Source organism: Anopheles maculipalpis, chromosome 3RL (assembly GCF_943734695.1).
Source record: "Anopheles maculipalpis chromosome 3RL, idAnoMacuDA_375_x, whole genome shotgun sequence".
Lineage (NCBI taxonomy): Eukaryota > Metazoa > Arthropoda > Insecta > Diptera > Culicidae > Anopheles > Anopheles maculipalpis.
The window spans coordinates 73,778,641-73,795,501 of record NC_064872.1 but is presented as its reverse complement, the minus strand read 5'-3'; the positions used below and the strand labels follow the sequence as shown (position 1 = coordinate 73,795,501).

At 44.3% G+C, this 16,861-nt stretch overlaps 1 protein-coding gene across 2 annotated transcripts in view; it reads left to right on the top strand.

Moving 5' to 3' along the window:
* LOC126561939 (cyclin-dependent kinase 14) overlaps window positions 1–16,861 on the top strand; it is a 118,673-nt gene that overhangs the window by 27,277 nt on the left and 74,535 nt on the right. Inside the window, exon 1 of one of the 2 annotated variants that reach the window (XM_050218321.1) lies at window positions 5,058–5,212. The exons of the other annotated variant lie outside the window; for it this stretch is intronic. Coding sequence (XP_050074278.1) covers window positions 5,182–5,212 — 31 coding nt within the window. The 5' untranslated portion in view covers window positions 5,058–5,181. Of the gene's footprint in view, window positions 1–5,057; window positions 5,213–16,861 lie in introns of those variants that run through there. 2 annotated transcript variants of the gene reach the window in all.

Below are 16,861 nucleotides of genomic sequence, written 5' to 3'. Positions count from 1 at the left end.
CCGTCAATGTGTTGTTGCCCTTCGTACAATCGGCCCTTCTGCTGCTTTGGTGGCATCAGGCATCCTCCACCAAATATCACGATGACAATGCGAAACGATTTAGTACCGTGACGATATGGGTGGTGGCACCATGTTTGTGCCACGTTAAATCATACACCGCAGCACCCGTGTGCACGCACGACCGCAGGCAAAAACCGTGTTTGGTCGTCTCCGACTCCACGGAGAGTGTACTGCACCATCAACATAACATCCTCCCGCTGGTGTACTTCACTGCTGTACGATCTGTGCGACTTGGATTGCATGTTGAGCGACAGTATGAGAGCACCGTGTGTGTGTGTTGTCCCGCAAGTCAACACTAGAAATCCCTCGCCGCACCCCGTCATGTCCGTCATGTGTGCATAGTTCGATGTACGCGCGGCTCGTTGACGATCGGTCGTGTGATGGAGGTTTATTTTTAATTTGTGACTATTTTTAAACGTCGCCAAATCGACGGTGTGGAATTGTAATACAGAGAGGAGACAAAAAGAAGGAAGAAAACCCGCAGCCAGTGCACAACACACTACCGGTATGGTGTGGTCCTGGTGGAAAATGGGAGGAAAAACATGTGCAATGTTCGCAAAAAAAAAACGGAAAAACAAACGCTCAAACAAAACAAGAAAATAGTGGATAAATCGACTTCCGAAAGCGTGTCATCGGTATTGTGTTTTGGGTAGATTCAATCGCGGTAATTGTAGAGTAGGTCGTGACGCAGTGACCGGTTGACAAATGGTTTCATGCATGCGATACTGTTATGAGGCGAAAGATAGCAACGGATGGTTTGCAAAGCAAATTATACGTTGACTTGATGGAAATTGACAATGTATAATAACTTGATAAGAAGGAGCTTGGGTGAGGCGACAACGGTGTCGGTCTTTACTCGCCAGGACCGGGGTTCAAATCCCATCCCGATCGTTCCCCCGTTTTTACGATTGACTATCCTGGCGTGATTAGGGATATGTCGTTAAGCCAAGAAGAAGCCAATAAGAAGAAGAGCACGTGTTGTTTTATGTTTCTCTGTTATTTTAATTTCTGCCTTTTACTAGATGCATTACAGGGTATCCCACCAATGTTTGACACTTTCCTATTGTTTTTTTGTCGTGTGCCCGTATATTTTTGTTCACGTCCCGAGGTTTATTGGTGCGTGACCATGTATTTTAGGTGTCTTCTAGTGATTTTTTATTTCGGTTTGGTATACTAGAGCTTAGCGTGAATTTTTCACATAAAAATTTATCAGCACTCTGAGGAACTCTATACAGTTGTAAATATAACTTGTGTGAGTTTATTATTTAATCAGGGTGTATAAAAAAATATAAAATTTTGCCATAATTTTACTGAAAATATATGGCATAAAACATTAAATTTAATAAGCAATTTGGGCTTATTTGATTGTTTATTGAATCCGGTTGGTTACTGATTCGAAATAATTCTTTACCGATTTAGTTTTGAGCACTGTTTGGAGGGTGCTCCTCTGAAACTTCTCTGATCTATCGTTGTCCAATTTAAATCATGATAAATATACTGTTATAAATACGTATGAGGTGTTTGCTTTTTGCGTGCAAAAACTGTTTCCTATAACAACACATTTTGTTGGTCAATTGTGAATCTTTGTTATACGGTTTGGTTTAAAGAAACAGTAAATATAACAACTTTTCCAACCAAGTTTTGCGCTGAACCCGTTCAAAAGTAAATAAGACGGCCTGCTGAAGTGAACAAACTATAGGAATAATTGCAAAGTTCCACCAGAAGCTTTATGAGTAGAATTTTTATACTTTGGGACATTATTAATTACAGCAAAGATCACTTGTAAACGTGCCTATGCATAAGCTCATATTTTACATACCTTTGATTCCACTTATGTGCGGTAGGTTTGCTTCTGTTTGTAAAAATAAAACACTTGAAGAAAATAATGACAAACAGCATAAGAACAAAAAAAAAAAACCCACAAATCTTGAATACCCTCCATTATTCTACGACAGGTTCACACAATGATCCATAATTCATCACCGTCCCTATCCTAATTTATGCACATCCAAATCAGTTTTGATGAGCTGCTGCAGGTGTGTGTATGCTGCGGTCGCAGAGAGAACGAGTGTGACAGAGAAGCTTCTTCGTCCCGATATTCGCGAAACACGCGAGCTGCGGTGTCTAGTTTGGGAGGACATGTGGGGACATCCTTTCGAACGAATCGTCTAGTCGAAAGGTCGCAGCATGCCGCCTGAATCGTGTGTGAATTAAAGGAGCAAACTCTCAAGAAAGGGAACAGGGGAGTTTTTCTCCAAAAACTTATGTGGTCGTAGTACGATTCCTACGTCATGATTGCCACCCTACCCAGATGCCTGCATGGTGTTCAATTCCGTAACAGTGGAACTCACCTTGCGACGACTACTGCACTCATACCCACACAGGCAGAGAGCTATACCCACACAAACCCACGGCCCTACACCACAGGCCCTTTTGAGGAAAGTATAAGCCTATCGATAGACACGTTAAGGGTTAGTTGTCTCGCTTAGAGAAAGGATGTTTTTGGTCCACGGGGGATGCGAATGTGTGTTGGCTTACTCGTACACTCACACTAAGAATCTCTCGCCCGTGTCGCGTAGTCAACGGGGCCCAGGCAGAGGCCGAGCTGTGGGGGCCGAGCTTCTTGCCTGGGAATCTCGTCGAGATGATTCATAATATGCGCCCTGTTGTTGCCCTATTTGAACTTCGTACGTTTGACGACGCACACAACAATCGTGTGCACGAGAGGGCGGCATTGCTTGCGAGTGCTCTCTCTCACACACACACACACTGGCTTGGGAGTTATGCTCCCCAGGCAGGAGAGTAATGCGCTGGTACGACGGTATGTTTTGGTGCTTTGTTTTGCTCGGCCGTTTTAGTACGTTAGTAACAAACGAACCGCGTGGGTGATGCACACGGTGGGAGAACATGTTTTAGAGCATCGGAGAGCAAGCGATGGTGAGAGAAAATATTAGGGGAGAGTTTATAGTAAACGAAATTGGACGAGAAAAAAGCATAAAGCACCGAGGGGTCCAACGATGCATCTCAGTGGCATCGGTGTTGTTTATTGGTTTGTTTTGAAGTATTTGGGACCAAAACTATAAATTCTATAAATTCTACATAAATTGCGATATATTTAGTTGCAAATATTAAACCAATTGGCTTAAAGCTTATGCCATTGAGCTACAAAAATACAAAAATGCCTGCAACTCGTAGAGTGTGGAGTAAAGAATGCCATTCAAATTTATTCAACCAGAACAATGGGCGCCTTTTTATCATCTTGAATACCATTCCTTTTACGAAAACGGCTTCAGAATTAATTCCGAGGCCCAGCCGTTGATCCGTTCACTTCGCAACGCACGGGAAACGCACACTCTTACTTTCTAGCAACCCTCTTAAAAACAAAAACCACCCCATTGCTTCGCTCGGAGGTTCGCTCGATTCTCTCTCGCTCTCGCGCGCGTGCAGTACAGAGGCACATTTGCTAGTATTGGTAACCGTGTTGGTGGGTCGTGTGTGGGCCAAACAGTTGCAGCAGCAGCATACCGAGAGCGCGCCCGAGACTTGCTCACTCAGTTCAATCTTGGTCTTTCTGCAGCCTCGTTCGTACGCGTGTCCGATCAGGGAAACAAATAGCGCAAGAAAAAGTGACAAAGGCTTCTTCCTTTCGCGTACAGTAAACGGTTCTTGGTTGGCGAGCGGTTCGGGATTCTGGCTGCGTAAAGTTGCGGAGGTGTATTGTGCGTGCGTGTCACCATAAGCTAGTCTCCCGTCTGTTTTGAATCGTATTGTGGCGGCATTTCTGGCACCAGAAAGCGCTTGGTGACATCAGACTACTGGTGACAGGCTGCAAGTGCCAGGCGGGCGGCACAACTGTGTGCTGTGGAACGCGCTAACCACAAGAAAAGGCCGTTTAGGTCCAGCAAAACTTGTTGATCAGTTGCTTGATTGAGTGAATATAGTGGACAGAACCACACCAGAACGCCTTCCCCGTCGCTACGATCGAGTGTCTAGCATCGCGCCTACATCTGGTCAATTTAATTCGGTTTGTCTTGCGTTTCTATACCGTCCGTTTGGTGAACTTCTCGGATCGGTACAGTACAGCGACGACCGCGACCAAATTACGTCATTGGATTGAGGCGGGCGGTTTTTTTTTTTTTGGGGAGCCGAGCGTGCACGAGCGACGGCTTGCGGTGATTAATTAGAATCTGGTCCAGAAGGAACAACCACGCAACTAGGCGGGTCTTCTGCTGTCGGAATCGATTGAATATCAAACCGAACTGTGGGTGTGCGTCATTAACCGACCTCTAAAACTGCGGTTGGCGGTAAAGTTTGGCTCCAAACTTCAGCATTGAAAGTGGTTTAGCAATCCTGGTGCAAAGTGAAGTTCAAAGTGAAGCTTTAATTGGGAGAGTTTGTTGTCGGCGTCCAACATAAAAAAAGGTTCCTTCAACATCGCTTTGTGCACTCATGAAACCGAGCTATTAATTGTATGTGTGTTTGTGAATTGTGTTGTGTGTTTCTCCCCCCGTTACAAGTGCGTGTAAGGCTTTGAAGTGCGTTTCCCCGGGTGTGCGTTTGTGTACGTGCGAGAAGTCGTTGCACGCGCCACATAACAGGAAAAGGGTGACTCGTGTCGCAAGTGTCGTCCTGTGTAGTAATAATCCTCACCGTAGGGAAGTTTGCCCGGTGGAAGAGGGTTCGGCAGGCAGCAAAATCGGTTTCCGTGATTTCGTAATACTTCCCTTTTGCAATCAAGCGGACGCAATACGAGGGTGCGCACCGAACGCCCCGATAGCTCGAAAAGCAGGCGGCACTAGAGGGTTGGTAGGCACAAGTCTTGTGCCGTCGATAGGAAGGTTGTAGGCTCTGTCCTCAGTTTGTGTGTGTATGTATGTGTTTGTGTGCTACAAGTTAAAGTTCCATCGAAAGTGCTCCTGATTGTGGAAAATTGGTTTTCCCTCAGTTGATTCTATGTTTCGAGCGGCAAAGTTAACGTAAACGCAAAAAGCAAAAAGGGGTCGCACTGAATAGTATCGTGGCCCAGTCATTGTCTGTTGTGCTCGGTTAGTAGCAGCATTTTGTCACACCTCTCCATCCAGTTGGATCCGTCCACAATAATTCGCCAGAATTGAGCCGCCTATGTACATCAAGAAGGACCCGAGAAAGGAAGGTACGTTTAGTGACGCCTGTGGTAGAAAAATGGTTTTTGTTTTGGAAAATTCAAAAACAAAACAACCAAAAAAAAAAACCCAACAGCATCTCCTATGCTCATCTGCTAGCTTGTTGTACTCTGGCTGGAAGAAAAAGTTTAAACGTATTCAGCCAAACGAAACCTTACATCGGATGGTATTCACCCTCGGGTTTTTTCTTCTACACAGAAGCATGGATTAGAATTTTCTCCATCCAAAAGGGGGGTTGGTGGATTTGTTTACAATTTGTTCTCGTGCATCTCCTTCACTGTGGTGTAGCATTTTCAAAAGTCTGGCCACATTGGGATGTGGCTCGATTTGAATATTCTCGCCGACTCGGTGTATGAATGCGGGGCAAAGGTTGCTCGAGATCGAGATGATTTTGCTCCCCCTTTGTTTATCCTATCGACGGACGATGTCCGTGGTCGACGAACGCAAACCCGCTTCCAGTTAAGGGTAAACTCTTCTTCCACCAGACACCATTTTGTTTTTTTCTCGTGCACTAATTGAACACCGGACGCAGGAGTTCATCTGTACGGTGCGAACAGATGTCGGTAATGTTCTGTATGATGTAAATTGTGTGTGTATGTTTTTAATGTTCAATATCGTGATGGAAATGCTGAAGAAGGATGAGGTTTTGTTTAAAAGCCACAGCTCTCACCCGAAGAGATTTAGAGTTGGTTAGGTTGAAGTCCTTAAATTTTTGTTTGAAAGGGAGAGTTAAAGGACTCGAAATCATTTTATTCATTGAATGAAACATAAAACTAGGCATCATAATTGTTGGTGCTTGAAATAAACATTCTATTTGTTATGTAGGCTGTTATTTATTTTTCTGGCCTGCATAATGAAAATGCACTTATTTATTATCAAAAATGGTTAAATTCTTTTTCAAAGTATTTTCCAGCATTATTAATACACTAGTGCATGCGCTCAAACCACTTGTCGAAGCACTTTTTCCACTCTTATTGAGATCCCTCCAAAACGTGGTTTTTGAACGCTTCAACAGCATCTTCTGGGGACAAAAATCTTTAACCACGCATTTTGTGCGTGAGTAATTCATTGTCATTGTGTGCCAAGTAATAGATCCATGATTCGTCACCTGTGACGATCTTATAAACATCTTTTGAAGCCTTTTTTTGAACGATTGTCAACTTGTGCGAGATCCAAAGACAACAATCCTTTTTTACGGCCAGTTGCTGGTGCAAAATAGTGTTTATGCTGGTGGAAGAAATGCCCAAAGATGGCTCTATCTCGCGGTATGTTACATGACGATCTTTAGCTGCATCAATGTTCTCAGGCAGAACGGCCGTTTTTGGACGATCTTCTCGAAAATCGTGATTGGGTCTTGTCTTGCTAGTCAACGTCGAACATTGTAAAAAATGATCGCACGAAAAAATTCACGGGTCAATTCCACTTTCTTTGGCAAAACTGATTTGTTCAAGTCAATGTAAACATAACCAATGATGGTCGGGGCGGCCTGGTGGTGTAGACGACAGCGGCGCAGGTCTTCAAACGGCAGAACCAGGGTTCAAAACCCATCCGGACCGTCCTCCCGTAGTCAGAACTGACCAACCAACTACATGGTATCGGCAGTCTAGAAAGCCATTTACGATGGCCGGCGTGACCTTAGAGGTCGTTACGCCAAGAAGAAGAAGAAGATGGTCGTACGCCAAAACGTTGTGAGTGTGATTATGCTCCAAAATGTCAAACTTTCGAATAAAAATATCAGAAAAATATAATATTTGTGCATCTCAAACAGAACACCTCCACGCATCCCTTCAAAGGCAATGTTGGGGTGTTACCCCAACCCAGTGCATCGTTCTCGTAATATGAGTGCGTTGTCTGCTGCCATTTTGCCAGATTCTAACATCTTCCGGGTTCACCATCGGTCATACAATCGAGCTCGATCAGGCCAGCCGTCCAACCTGCCAGAGCCAAGCCGGCTGTGGGTCGGCTGTGGTCGCAAGTACATTTATCGCGATTCTGCTTCTCGTACAACACCCAAGCGGCCGCCACAATCGATTAAACGAGATAATTTCCTCCGTTGTGTGGTGGTGGCGGTGAAAACGAACGCTCGGAGTGTGTGACTTAAGAGCATCGGTAACCGCAAACGCTATCACGCATTTGCTACGGTTTCTCGGGCATATCACTGGTTTGCGAAATCGCCCAGACCGAGAAAGACGTTTCGAGCTTTCCTTGCTGCATTGTCCGGCGAGTGAATTCTGCACCCTGTGGCGGCCCCCCTTCCAAGGTGAGAATTCCATGCAAAAGCGAATCCACCGAGGGATTTCTTGCATTAAGATTCTGGGCGAGAAGAGGCCGCGCGCGCTCGTTTGTGTGTGAGTTGTATGTTGCTCTTGATATGCTTAACAGCTCAGCTGGTATTCCCTGGCCGGTTGTGTGCTGTGCTGTGCTGCTTTACCTTTGCACACCACAAGCGGCTGCATGCGTGAAACGTGTGAAGAAGTGGTTCTAGCGACGACTTTGCCAGCCGCGGGACCCTGAGCGGGTCGTTGAACATTGAACTCAACCTTGCTCACCTTTAGGCAGCCGTTTTGCCACCGGTCGCTGTTGCTGGGCCGCCACACGATCTTTCCGCCGTTTGCCGTTTTTTTTTTTGTGTGCGTGTGTGTTTTGGTGGAAGAAACAACCCTGGCAAGCTGCTGAAGTTCGGTTGGTTTTTGTCGAGACTTCTCCTTGTCCTTCTGTCCAGGTGGCGAAAGCTCATCAGCATAATAAAACTGAACGTTTGTATGCATGCACGGGAGTTTGTGTCGCGTTAGTTTTCCCCCATTTCAACGGGTGCAACACAGTACGGGAGCAGAACTCCCCGGATGGGGCGGAAACAAAAGCAAAACGCCGTGTGAAAAGTGACAGCTTGAGAAGCATTCTTTTTATGCGCTGAAGAAGCATTTGTAGCATTTATGCGCTTTGATCGTCTCGCGGGATCGTGAGGCTTTTTGTTGTCGTTGCTGGGTGGGTTAGAAGCACTTTTTTTGTTGCTGTTTTTACTGTGCTAGAGTGAAAAAGAAGCTCTCTAACTGCTTGGGTCCTAGCAGAGACTATGAATACGGATCGTATAACTTTATTACTTGCCCCCGAAGGGAAACGAAGTCGTCGGCGTTATTTCGAACTTTACGACCGATAGGTTCTATGACCTGACCCGGTGATACTGTGAGATCATCGATTCGTCCAATGGACGGCGTCACTTCGTCACAACAACGAGTTGGCACTGATGCAGTGAGCTGCTTCCGGCGTTAAAATGAATATCTTACCATAGTTTATTAGGTAAAGTGGTATTTGAAATGCAGACAGTTGTAATTTATTTTTCCGCTGGAGTACTTCGTGATCTTTTTAACCTCTTTGGAAGTGGGCAAATTATGTGAAGTTGCCTTTACTTTGGTTGCACAATCATTGATGGTATCCTGTGTTTTCCATTTACTCTGTCCGAAGTGTTCTACAATGCATTCAACATTTATGTGTCTGCATTTAATCGTAAATCATTCAACTACTGACACACGCACATGTATTGAGCACCGATAATAATGCATAATCATAAAAATGCAAAATTTTGTAATTTATTTTCGTGCCTTTACCCTCCAGAAGCACCGTTTTATGATGTCTGCAAAATAAAGTCTCGTTTGTGGGAGTGTTAAATTCTGCAGACGGAAAGTGCATAATAGCATCGAGCGAACGAAAAGCCAAAAGATCAGTGTGAAAAATTAATTTCATTGGACGTGCATTCGGCTGCATTCTCGTCTCCACACATGCATCACAAAAAGCTGCATCCGTTACGCGTTGAAGAAAAAACGTCATTTCGAGAAAAGGTAGCTCTTTTCCAAAGTGCCGATTTCCTGGCTTTGACCCTTGTTTAAGTGCTGTCCTGTTGCTTTGCCATTTATATTGGACGGAATTATGGCATTTATAGTTTTTCCCCCACCACAATACACTTTTAATGAATGAAATGCAAGAAGAATGGTGTGTTAAATGTGCAAAATAAAGTTTTGCTTCTGGTGGTTGATGAGCATTCGAAACGGAATGATTGTGAATGGCAAATTTATGTTCGTATGATTAATGAGAGACATAAGTTACACTAGGGTAGCGTTTTTCTTTGGTGCACGGATGCCTCCCACCTCCCAGTTGATGCATTCATTGACGCACTGGCTCAGTACGGATTTTTTTTTGCACCCGTTGTAGCATGTATGAGCAGTTCAGTCTGCTAATTGAACGTCTAATTAAAGCTAATCTATTTCGTCAGCGCGATATTGCTTGTTCGGTGGTGGTCGTTGGACAAGAAGCACTCTGCTCCAGACCATCAGCGGCAAACACACACCCGATCGCGTCTAACTGAACAAGCCGCAATAGGAGGATAATTATGTGCAAAGAGGCGTTAATGAGTGTGTGGGTCGTGAATTAGACGGACGGAAGAAAGATGCTAAAATTTGAGATGAGTTTTTGCTCTGTCCCTTTCATTATCGGTTTTTAAACTCGCTAGGTTTCGTCATATTCTAATTTATTCGAATAAACTATCAAATTTTTAATATTCTCTCTAACGAGGGCGAATAGCGAGAAGAAACATCATCAAACTCTATTAGTAAATGTATTAGACGAAGCATGAAAATTGGGCCATCATTCGTGTAAAACCGTTACACGTTTCGCGCTTTGCACGGAAATCGGAACACCATTACGATGGGCCTCCGCCAAGAGGTTCGCTTTCATGAATGGGCAAAACCGCAAGTTGATTAACTTGCTTGTCCGTTCGCTACTCTGTGACTATTCGCAAGCAGATCGTGCTCTCGGTTTTTATTTTCTCTTCTATCCACTAGTTTGATGCTGTCTTTCCCTTTTTCCGGTAGCTTTCCAACGGATTAGAGAGATTGTAGTTGTCTTTCCTGCTCTTCCGTCGAACTACCCTTGGCAAAGAGTAGTCCTCACCAACCATATTGGATAGTTTCCGATACGATGGGATTGCTACTGACCGCAAACTCATCGATAACTGCACGAGAAACGCGAATCATGATCAATTACTGTTGCTGCTGCTGCTGCTGCTTCAAATCAACATATGGAAGCATATCTTGTGCATTTTTTTTTTTGCCATTTGCTTTTGCACCATCATTACTCTGCTGGTGCCTCAGCAAACTTTTCTGGTCTGACATAATGAAGCTGTGGATCATGCTCATCATCATCCATCCGCTTCGCTCCGTCGTCTCGTCATCCCTCTCCTTCATACACTTTCATCCACCATTTCTAACGCTATTTGATTTGCAATTTCGTTCAGTAATGGCTCATAATCATCATTAGGCGCCCTGGAGCTGGAGCTTCGCGGGCGCTTGGACGTTTCGGCAGCTCGCCAGCATTTCGTAACGCAACAAATGCTTGGTCGTTCGTGCTAATAACTGTTGCCCTACTTGCTGTCGCCGTTACCGGCGTTTGGCGAATGAGAAGCTTCCGAAAAATCTCACCAAAAATACCTGCGCAATTCAATTCCGATCCACAGTTGCATAAGTAAAATTCTGTTGTACCTCGTAACCAAGAAGGTAGGTTTTGTTTGAGGGTTGAGAAAGTATTCCAGGGATTCGTTTTTGACCTTTTGAAGTTCAATAGCAATCTCAAGATGCAATCCACAACTCATAGTACAACAGGTTTATTAGACGTACATTAAAACAAGTCATAAATAGGTCTTACAATACTAACAAGATCTCAGCTATTACACTAACATACCCTCCCCCTCGCTAACACTAATGTCCCGCCCCATCCGGCATCGGTATCAGTTGGAACATTTTGTCTGGATTTTCCTGCATGACACCGACGTGTTGCGTTTCCTGTGCAGCACAAACGTCATCGTGGCTTCGCTTCATCAACCGTACGATCGTTTCCTTCGGTTCGCACACGTAGATCTTCTTCTCGACCAGCACATACCCACCGCATCCACAGCTACCACCCTGCTGGACCTCCGTCGCGTACTTGTTGTACACGTTCCGCTTTTGCGGTATGGCGTTGTCCAGTTCCGACGGTTGGGGCATATCTTCCGGCCGTGGAGCCGACTCGAGTTCCACCTCCATCAGTGAGGTTTGTTCGGGCGAAGCGTTTGATGTGGCTGAATGTTGCGGTTCCGTTTTGGTGGCACTATTCCCACCGGCTGGCGTGTGTGAAGCCGGGGGCGATGCAACACCGCCACCATTATTGGCAGCTTTTTGTTGCGGTGGTGTTTTTTTGGGCAGTTTAGCTGGCTTCGGTTGCTGGAGCGGTAAGGGCACGGGAAGTGGTTGGGAAGGTGTTGGCTGTTGCACCTGTGCCTGTGCTAGCGGTGTCGGGTTCGCTTGAGGAGTTGTCAAGTACGTGGTCGCTTGTGGGAGTACAGTTTGTCCAGTGCGTTTGACAATCGTAACCTCTTCGGAGCTGTCAAAGTCCTGCATACCGTACGCGTATGGAGACGGGGGAAGGTCCCGCTGGATGAAGACAGGATTGGTTGGACTTGCCGTGGAAAGGCTAGTCAGGACACCGAAAAAAAGAATGGCACACAATTGCTTCGAACACGGCCATCCGAAGCTTCTGCAAGAAGTTGACTTGCGACTGTGGTATTTTCTAGTGTGCTGCATCTTGTACCTCCGGGACAATGGGACGTTGTTCCTGCAACACTTGCACCGTAACAATGTGGACCATCGTCAAACGAGTCCATCTTTAAATATGGAAGCTCCTTTTTCGGACGATGTTACGAACGCACCGCAGCCGCTGATAAAGTCGTTCAGCTAATCTGAATGTCTTTTGCTCGTTGTAGAGCTGGATAGCTTCAAAACGAGGTGACGCGCGTCTCTACAATCGCACACACTCTTTCGCCCTTTGCAAACGGTTTGAATCGTTTTGTAACGTACGTACTGCACTTATCTATGTCGCACAAACGGTCCAGCTATGTGCGTGGTAAACGTGTCATTTATGCGTGCACCTGCACGAAGGAGTGAGCGTTTTCTTTTTGCCGAGCTATGTCTCGGCTTGCTGACGACGGTGTCCCATTGACGAAGCGATGATGCAACCGTCCCCAGTTCGAAGCACTTGAACACCGTCCGTGCGAAGTAATCTGTCATAGCACAGTGACGACCGGATGGATTAATGTGTATGTCTAAATCAGAAACCGTGTGTTTGTAGGTGGTATGAAAATGGTTGCATACTTCGCGTTAATCGCAATGTGAGAGTCGTTTTTTACGGGTCAGGTGTTAGTCAACTGTTGTTGCGTAACTTTATTTGATAAGGATGTCAGATTTGATTGCACCGAGTTCAGTTATGTGTTGATATTCGTCTGCTTCTAGGTTACGCTGGCCATCGAATGACTTACTAGAGTTGCCGATACCATGTGAAGATCGGCCCTGTGTGTTGATGTGTTGATGTTGTTGATAGTGAAACAAAGGATAATTTTCCTTTATTTGTAAAGGTTTTAAAGCTCTGAGACTGAATTCACCTCTCCTAAACAAACGGAAATGGGTTTGATTACAAACTTCACACGGCTCAAATGTTTCTCCAAAAATTTCTTTCTGTAAATAGTTTTTAAAAGCACGCTATGGATGTAGTTAAATGTATCATGTTTAAAATAAATAATATAAAAATATTGAACAAGATGATATGCTTCTAATCTATTTATATTTATAAAACAACTAAACAACTCGACCTATTGTTTGTCTTTCCCGTCATGCCTGCTTAGCAAGGGCGATGAGTTTATCAGTCCCTTTACACCTCATTTATTTTCCCTATTGTTGGGTCAGCGAGTTGAAGGTCTGCCTGTAGCATTGCCATCACCAGTTTTGCTTTTCGATTTACTGTGAAACAATTATGAGTCATAAAAAAATCTTATCACTTTTGTGACTGTTTGTTGATAATCGATGCGCACTGCTAGTGCACTGGCACGGTTTTACTGCAGCTGTGTAGAGTTCCAGCTGCACACCGTAGATGTACAACGATTGCCAAGCCGTTAACGATGTGATCCCGCACCATGTTGCAAGAGAATTTTCGAAAACGTGGTCAATAATCACGTTCTGCCCGCTACGACTTGTGGGTTTTGTGTGAGGGTTTTATCTGTAAAACATCATCTCCACCAGTCCAGTCCAGCTTATGCAGCACGGTGAATGGCCCGGGTTCGCAGGTTGTGCACCATTCTCTAGGGTTCCCTGCCGGACGTTTGTTGCATTGTTCTAATCAAAATAATGAAGGAATCTCGCAGCAAAAGTTGACAGCTAGCGTGTACGCTTGTTGTTTCATGGCAAAATTTTCAAACAATTGTTAAGGGTGTTTGCTATCCGTTTCCGTCCATCGCTGGAGCTACATTTTCCTGTAAGTCATTTGCTGCTGTCACGGACTCCGTCTCTCAACGATGTGCCATATTTAATTAAAGCTAGTTACAGTTGGTGTGTGTGTTTTTTCGCAACAGCAGCTCTAGCACATCGTGACAGAGTCGTGATGAGCAAGTTTTATTGGCCTGGAGAGGTATGGCGATCGTTTAGCCTCTCGTGCGATACCAACGGCTAGCAGGTTCTTCTCCGCACACAGTCAACAAGTAATCTTGAGCCATCGGCCTTCGCGGTGGACACAAAGGGATCGTTAAGAATGCGACGTGATAAGAGAAAGCTTAACAACGCATCCGTCCCTTTTGCCTTCAAGAATACTTACTTGACATCTTTACTCGAGCGAGCGAAGCGTAGAAAAACGGGAGCAGAAGTAGAGCGAAGACGTGAGGCTACTTATTATCACTTTGCCTGAGCGCCACGAACTGTAACAAGTGTCCATCTTCAGGCCGGTTGTCGATCAAACAGGAAGCCATTTTCCAGATGTCTTCTCCACCGAGCGATACGTTTGTCTTTAAGTGGGGGTTTCGCCGAGGCTTGGCACTTGAAGGCATATCTCACCCGCGTGTTGAGGAACATTGATTGAAGTTTGCAAAACCTTTCGTCATTCTCCGCAAAGCCACGCACACGGTAGTGACCGATAATGCCGGATGAAGCTCGACAAACGAACCAGAACTATGAAGCAACTCCACTAACTGATGATGACGATGATTCGCTTCATATCACCTAAACGTTTCCGCTTTCGAGTGGAGCGCTTATTTTTTTCGCGTCGTCTGTAATTGTGTGCTGTCAGTATGTGTTTTTTGCTGTTTAAAGTTAACCTTTTTCATTGCTTTTGCTTTCAATTAATCATCAACACCTCCTGATAGCTGGCTTTTATACGATGAGTTCAGCGTTTCCTCTTACTTGGAGTTCTTTATTATTCCTTATGGGGCAACATCATGTTGAGAGAATGAAAATATCAACATTGCGCACGCTGCACGCATTGGTGAATGCAATTTGATAGCTTTGTTTTATGTTTATGTTTATGATCGTTCTTTGATGTTCTTTGGTCTCCCCAGCATGGACTTGCTTTGTTATGGATGCAATTGGATGCATCGATCGTTCTTCGATACGTTCGAAGTTGTTGGAGTGTTTGGATTTCCGGACTATAAATATGATGCCTGATCAGGGTGACGAGACGAGGGCTGCAGCTACAGCACGATCAGCAGTTTTTCGAGTAAACAATAATATTCCCGCATTCACAGAAATATAGGGAGGAATTGTCTTTGTTGGTGGGTTTTGTTTAGAGTCATATTTGTAATGCCTGAGTAATTTCCTGATGGGTTGCTTTGTGTTCGATGGAACTTTGTTTCAAGTAGCAATTCCTTTAGACAACATGTCATGCAAAGCTGGCATATTATGATGTACAAAATATGCAGTTGGTATAAAAGTAAGTAAGTAAGTAAGTCAAGCCCCGGTAGAACCTACCTTTTAGACGCAAACTCCGGTGTGCCGGCAAACTCCGGGATACATACACTTTCTGGGATGCAGTTTTGAATATTGCGTCTCTTATCGTTGCCAATAATCATACTTGTACTAATCTCAATACGTGCCAATACGTGGTGAAGGCCCAGTACGCTTCTATCCCTCCTCTTTGTGGCGTTTAGAGAATAATCGCAGAAATTCACATTCCATTCTCTCCTACATGTCCCTTGGAGGGCTTATTGCTTTGCTCCGAAATATGTGGCCTTTTTTTGCTGAACTTTAAGTCAGTTTGTTTGTGGCTTCTGCAGTGCAGTTCTGGATTTCAAGCAACTGGTCCTTTTCACGGGTAGTTCTATACCCTTAACTGTCATTGCATCCTTTTGAGTATACCAATTGTTCACAGGCACTACTCAATCCTAAGCTCTTCTTTTCGCCTAGTCCTAATGGTATGACCTAATGGTATGGTATGCTCATCTATCCCAGAACCGGATCTTCCTGTAAGCGGAATGATCGACGGACATCAGGTGTTTGAGGTCTCTGTTCGTTTCCCTGGTCTGCTCATCATTGGAATATGCCGCAATCATTTGATCCCCCTCTAGCGTGGGAGCTATAGCAATGGTGAAGCGGATTCAGAGGACTTTCACTCGGTTTTCCATGCGCAATGTATTTGGCAGTTCTGGCTCAGCGTTGCCGTCGTATTCTGTACGCTGTCACTTGCTGGTTCTGGAGCCCGTAGAATCTTGTCACACACATGGTCAAGCATACCGTATTGCCTCCCTTCTCATTATTTATTCTTTATGTATTCATTTATTCTTCTCATGCGATTGATGCTCCTTCCTCGCTCTCATCCATTAATCTATTTGTACCCACGCACCATCTCCGTCCCTTGCGATTGCATCAAGGATATCTTCGTTTGGTGTGAATGATCTGCTTTTGCAATTTATTTATATTTATTTATTTATTTATTTATTTATTTATTTATTTATTTATTTATTTATTTATTTATTTACAAATTTATAATTAACGTAAAACAAATCATAAAACATGTAGGAACAGAGGTATCGCATCCTACCTGTATGAGCATTTAGATATAATTTTGAAAATCTTCGAGCGAGCTTTCTCTTCTTCCTTTCTTGACTCGCTGCGCTCGCTTGCTCACTGTTTCTAAGCTACGACGACGATGGCGAAGTGCGGTTGCGAAGGGTTTGTTCGGGTGCGTCACGCGCTCAGCTGTTGCCCTTAAGTTTTTTTTTATTTCGACGTGTATTTTATTTTTTATTCATAAAGGACGGCCAGTCCTTTATGCAATACGCTTACGTTTTTTATATTTTGAGAAAATCATCAATATGCTGATTTTTCAAGCCCGTTATAGAATAACCTTAAATTTTACTTAAGCAATTAAAAAACTTTACTAATCGAAACTGTCCCGGTACTGTATTATTTGACTTGCTATAAAAATACACTAATGCTATGAAAACAAAATTCTCCCAACCTTGATTGTTCAATCGCATAATCTGATATCCTTATAATCCACCTTAAGCCGTTGGAAAATTGCGTTTAAGCATTCGACTGTAACAAATCCACAGCAACTAATAGACACCACCACACCGTGCACAATACAACTGTTTTGATTGAGTTGTTTTTCATGTTGTTTTATTTTCTGCACTTCATTTCCACTGCACCAATTTGAGTGAAGTGCGTTCCGCTAACTCAACACAGCACCGGGCTTGTCAATCAACAACCCGTAACAAACGGCTTAACCAACCAATCTGAGCTGACCTTTAGCTTTGCGATTGGAGTGGGAGCGCGAATCTACCAAACTGGTGAGAGAAA